This window comes from Daphnia magna, unplaced genomic scaffold, assembly GCF_020631705.1.
Source record: "Daphnia magna isolate NIES unplaced genomic scaffold, ASM2063170v1.1 Dm_contigs181, whole genome shotgun sequence".
NCBI lineage: Eukaryota > Metazoa > Arthropoda > Branchiopoda > Diplostraca > Daphniidae > Daphnia > Daphnia magna.
This window is the reverse complement of record NW_025533158.1, coordinates 33,629-38,891: the sequence shown is the minus strand read 5'-3', so window position 1 is coordinate 38,891 and position 5,263 is coordinate 33,629. Positions and strand designations below refer to the sequence as shown.

At 45.8% G+C, this 5,263-nt stretch overlaps 1 protein-coding gene across 1 annotated transcript; it reads right to left on the bottom strand.

The window, feature by feature from the left end:
* Positions 1-736: 736 nt before the first annotated feature.
* LOC123467387 (uncharacterized protein K02A2.6-like) lies at positions 737-4,036 on the bottom strand. The gene has a single exon (XM_045167340.1). The coding sequence runs from the start codon at positions 4,034-4,036 to the stop codon at positions 737-739; it is 3,300 nt and encodes a 1,099-aa protein (XP_045023275.1).
* Between the last annotated feature and the right edge of the window lie 1,227 nt (positions 4,037-5,263).

Here is a 5,263-nt window from a genome sequence, read left to right as displayed (position 1 = left end):
ACTACTCCGGGAACTCGATGGCCAGACTTTGACCGTCCGTGGCTTGCGAACAACTTGACGAGCGACACGAACAGGATTTGGAGGGAGGGGCAACACCACAACTGATGGAATCGGCTGCAGAGCTGGTGGCTGAACTACAGCCGGCGGCTGCGACGAAATAACAGACCGTGGCAAGGACAGGGTCGGAAACGAAAACACCGACTGTTGCCTGGAACAAGGTGTGTAGACACGACTGGGCTGCTGCTGCTCCAACGACGATTTAGGGGGAACTGCTGACTGTTTTTGGGCTGTGGCCTTTGCTGGATGAACGACAGGTTCTCCCTTGCAGCAATTAATTGCTCTTCGGTTTCTTCTGAGCTCTCGGCCATCGAGAGTTGTGATGACATATGAGTCTGGTTGTTGGCACACTAGCTTGACGTTTCCGCGTACCCACTTTTTCCTACACGAACTCTGACTGGCTGACCGAGTGTTAGAATGGAGTAGCGAGACGAACGGGCTGCTTTTTTATGAAAGGCTGCTGTCATTTGGCGACGCTTTAATGCCGCTGCTATAGCTCCCGATGACACGTTTTGATGACGTAATGACTCCGACAGGAACGGTAAACTTCCTCGTAGATTTCGCGACTGCAACAACACTGACGGTGAGGGCAAACCATTGCCGATGGGAGTTGAACGAATTGCACGGAGTGTATCCTGGAGCGTGCGACCATCCTCCATGGACTTAACAAACGCCGCTTTTACAGTTTGTACTGATCTCTCCGCCTGACCATTTGACTCTGGATAAAATGGACTTGAAGTGACGTGAGATATGGCGAGATGACAAGCAAACGCTCGGAAGTCAGCGCTGCCAAATTGCGGCCCGAATCCGACACAAGCACTTCCGGCACTCCAAAATCAGAGAATATTTTATCTAATTCTTTGATTGTGGCTGCACTTGTTGTTGAGGTCATCTCGACGACACAGGGCCACTTACTGTAGTAGTCAACGGCCAACAAGTAGTCTTTACCACGTAAATGGAAGAAATCCGTCGCCACACGCTGAAAGGGGTGATCCGGAACTTCCACTGGATAATACTGCTGATGTGGATTTTGGTGACGCCGCTCTTGACATATACGACATCCGGCTACAAGGTTGCGTATTTCTTCGACATATCCTGGCCAGTAAGCAACTGACTTGGCTCTTTCGAGACATTTAGACTCTCCGAAGTGGCCATCATGAAACTGCTTCAATATTTCTGACTGCAGAGAGACGGGAACCACCACCTGATGTCCTCGCAGTAGCAAACCACCAGCTGTTGATAAACTGGCCCTTTCCGACCAAAACGGCTTAGTCGGCACCGGGCAATCTCGTTTGTGATTTGGCCACCCCACTTCCACTAATCCGATGACAAGCTGCAACGTAGCATCCCTCTGAGTAGCCTTAGCATATTTTTCTTTAGCCGTTTCTCCTGGGATGACGTAGCTGAGCATTCCATGAAAAAATTCTTCATTTATTTGTGACTGATCTGTCGCGTATTCCTGAGTGTCTGGCGCTCTGCTGAGCGTATCTGCCAGATAGAGTTCCTTCCCGGGCTTGTAGAGAAGTTGATAACTGTAAACCTGCAGCTGTAGTCGCATCCGCTGAATTCGGGGGAACAATCCAATTGGCTTATCCACCAGTCCAACCAGGGGCTTGTGATCAGTTTCTACTGTCACCTGATTTCCGTAGACATAGTGATGGAAGTGTGTCATGCCAAACTGCACTGCTAACAACTCCTTTTCAATTTGGGCATAGCGACGTTGTGTGTCTGTCAGTGACCGCGACGCAAATTCAATGGGCTGACCATCTTGCAGAAGTACAGCTCCAAGGCCATAAGGGGACGCGTCGACTGAGACCGTAAACGGTAACTTTGGATCAAATAAGCGCAAGACCGGCGCCGAGCTCACTAGTTCTTTGACGGACTGTAAAATGAGGGCGCTGCCGCTGTCCCACACCCACTCGACGTCACTTTTTAACAAATCACGCAACGGTTTCGTTAGAGGTGACAAATGTTCACAAAATTTGGATAAATAGTTCACCATTCCCAACAACCGCTGTAATTCTTCTTTTGAACTCGGTTCTTTAAACGCCTCAATGGCACTTACTTTGGCTGGATCTGGCTTTAACTGCTGGAAAGAGATGACATGACCGATCCATGGCAGCTCCGGGAGGAGAAACTTGCACTTTTTAGCATTAAGTTTGAGATTCACTTTTACACATCGATCAAATACTGCTTGCAACCGCTGGTCGTGTTCTTCTCGAGTCTCTCCCCACACGAAAAAATCGTCAAAATATATTTCAACGCCTTCAAGATCACCAAAGAACTGTTCCATTGTCGGCTGATACACTTCCGGTGCCGAAGAGATGCCAAACGGCAGCCGTAAGAAACGATAACGCCCGAATGGTGTTGCGAACGTCGTCATATAACTGGATTCCTCCGTCAGCGGGATTTGTAGAAACCCGGATGTTGCATCTAGCGTGGAGAAATACTTGGCTTTGCCAATGCGGGCAAACAACTCTTGTGCTGTCGGTACCGGATAGTGTTGACGCTTTACTTCTTTGTTTAAATCAACTGGATCCAGGCAAATTCGGACGTCACCATCAGCTTTTTGTATAGCTAGCATAGGGTTAACCCATTCAGTCGGTTCCGTCACTTTGCAGACTAATTTTAATTTTTCCATATCATCAAGCTTTTTCTTTACTGGATCTCGTAGCTTAAACGGCACTCGTCTTGGCGGGCGAACAACTGACACGTAATTGTCTTTGAGTTTGATATGATGCTCCACTGGCAATTTGCCAATACCAATGAAAACTTTTTGATACATTTTAAACTCACTCGGTAAGGTGGACTCCACTCTGTTGCTATCTCCCATTGCGTCTACTTGTTGACGTGCAGATGTCTGAACAAGGACTAGTTCACGGCAGCTGGGCAAACCCAAGATGGGCACCTTTTCTTCTTCAATTACTATAACCCGCAGAGTATACCACTTTTTCTTAAAGCATACGGTGACGTCTTGTTGCCCCAGGACATTTATTGACTGACCATTATATGTGCGTACTTGCGGACCGGGCTTCAGTTGTGACTTTGAGCGATTCACTTTTTCAAACCAATTACGAGACAACACATTACACGAGGCGCCGGTATCCACTTTGAAAGTTATCGGATAATCGTTGACTAGGAGTTCAACGTTCCACTGCGAGTCTTGGCGATCACTAAACGAGTGAACCACGTACGAGTCTATACTAGCAACGTTTTCTTCGCTGTCACAAACTTTCTCGAAATGGTTGGGCTTACCACATTTTGTGCACTGTTTCCCGTAAGCTGGACAATTACGCCTAGAATGACTGCCACCGCACCACTTACAATTTGTGATTTGTTCGACACTCTTGCGATGTCCAGACTTGTCTGCTGAGCCACGTCGGTCCGAGGGCCACGACCGTTTGAATTTTTCCAAGGTCAATCTGTTGACCACCTCTGCTGACATTTTTTCAGCTATCGATGATGATGTTTCACACGCTCGAATAATTTCAACCGCCTTCACCAATGTTAATTGAGGGTCGAACAACAATTTCTCACGTGTTTTAACGTCTGCCACACCAATAACAATTTGATCGCGCAGAATGGAGTCTCGTTGCGTATCATACTCACAGGTTGCGATAAGGGACTGAAGTTCCAACAAAAACGATTCACATGACTCACCCTCACGTTGATGACGAGTGAGAAACTTGTAGCGTTCAAAAGTTTGACTTTTTCGGGGTTGAAAATGAGCATCAAACTTAGCCAAGACTGGATTAATTTTGTTCTCATCACCAGCTGTTGTCCACGTGAACGTCTCGTAGATTCGGAGCCCTTTTTGGCCTAGCAACGTGATCAATACGCCCACTTGAACATCTTCATCGTCTTTGTTTTTCTTTGTGGCCTTTAAGTACCACACAAACTGCTTTTTCCAAAGTGCCCATTTAGTAGGCAGATCACCATCAAACGAAAAGGATGACGGTGGATGCAATTCACTCGCCATGCTGACTAATTGGATGAATCTATCGACTTTACTTCTGACACCATGTAGTAGACTCGGCTGTCCAAGTGTGACTGAGGCTAGCCTCTTTGTATTAGCTAAGCCTGCCATTAGTGGCGCTAGTAGATATACAACAATAAATACTCGTACGTTTCCCTTGCTGTATCCCGCCCAGTCTACTTATATCTGTTGTAGTGTTGTGTACGTTTACGAAGAAAGAAGTGAGAACGAAGAGAGTGAGACGACGGCGGCTCTCAGGAAGCGGACGACGAAGTGACATGGAGAAGAAAGGAGAAGAAGAAAAGAGAGGAGAGACGTGAGGGGGGGGGGTCGACGCGGAGAGAGAAGGGGAGTCGAGCGTATTGAGCTATTCAGAAAAGGTGCGCGATTTGTGATCGTCTTTTAGGTGTCTGTACGTGTGGTGAGGTCGAAATGACCTGGTCATAACAATGTCTTAGTCACTACCCGGGTCTTAAAGTAACTCCCCGCGTTACAATATTTAAAAATAACAATAATAATAATAATAATGCGGCATCAAATTCACAAAAACCTGTGAAAAACCTGTTACACAAAAATATTTGTAACAAAAACGAAAAGTGTCGGAACATCAATAAAATGGCTTTGAGTTCGACACAGAATTATATGAGGCGCACGATAAGAAATTATTACATTGAATAATTTCCCTTGTCGTTTATTACCCTGCTGTGGGCTGCAAAACGACGGCTAATACAGTAACTATAGCAGTTAAAAGGGTATTTTATATCTCAAGAACTCTCAGGTAGCATATACCACAACCTGAGATCAGGGTGATAATTTAGTCACCGGCTCTCATTCTCTATTGTTTCCGGTATGGACTTACCGGAAGGCGTGAGCGTGGAAAACTAAAACTAAAATTCAGGATATTCCGCTCAAAACGTTATTCGATACTGCCGCAGCCAGAAGACTCTACACATAGATATCTTTCATGAATGTCCGATGTAGAAAAAGCGCCGGAACATCAATTAAAATTGCTGAGTATAACGTAGATTTTTATAGACCAGATCTTCTCAACTTGTAGAGACCACATTAAAGGAGCAGGATGATAAATTAGCCACTAGCTCCCTCTTTTTATTTTCCCAGAGTATGGATTTACGAGAGGGCATATATATAGGCAATTTCGTAAACACTACGAACGAAAACAGAAAATATCAGATTGTTGTAGAAAAGAATTCCAATATGGCACACACTCTA

Coding starts and splice junctions, on each gene's coding strand:
- LOC123467387 (XM_045167340.1), bottom strand. CDS start 4,036: ATGGCGAGTGAATTGCATCCACCGTCATCCTTTTCGTTTGATGGTGAT.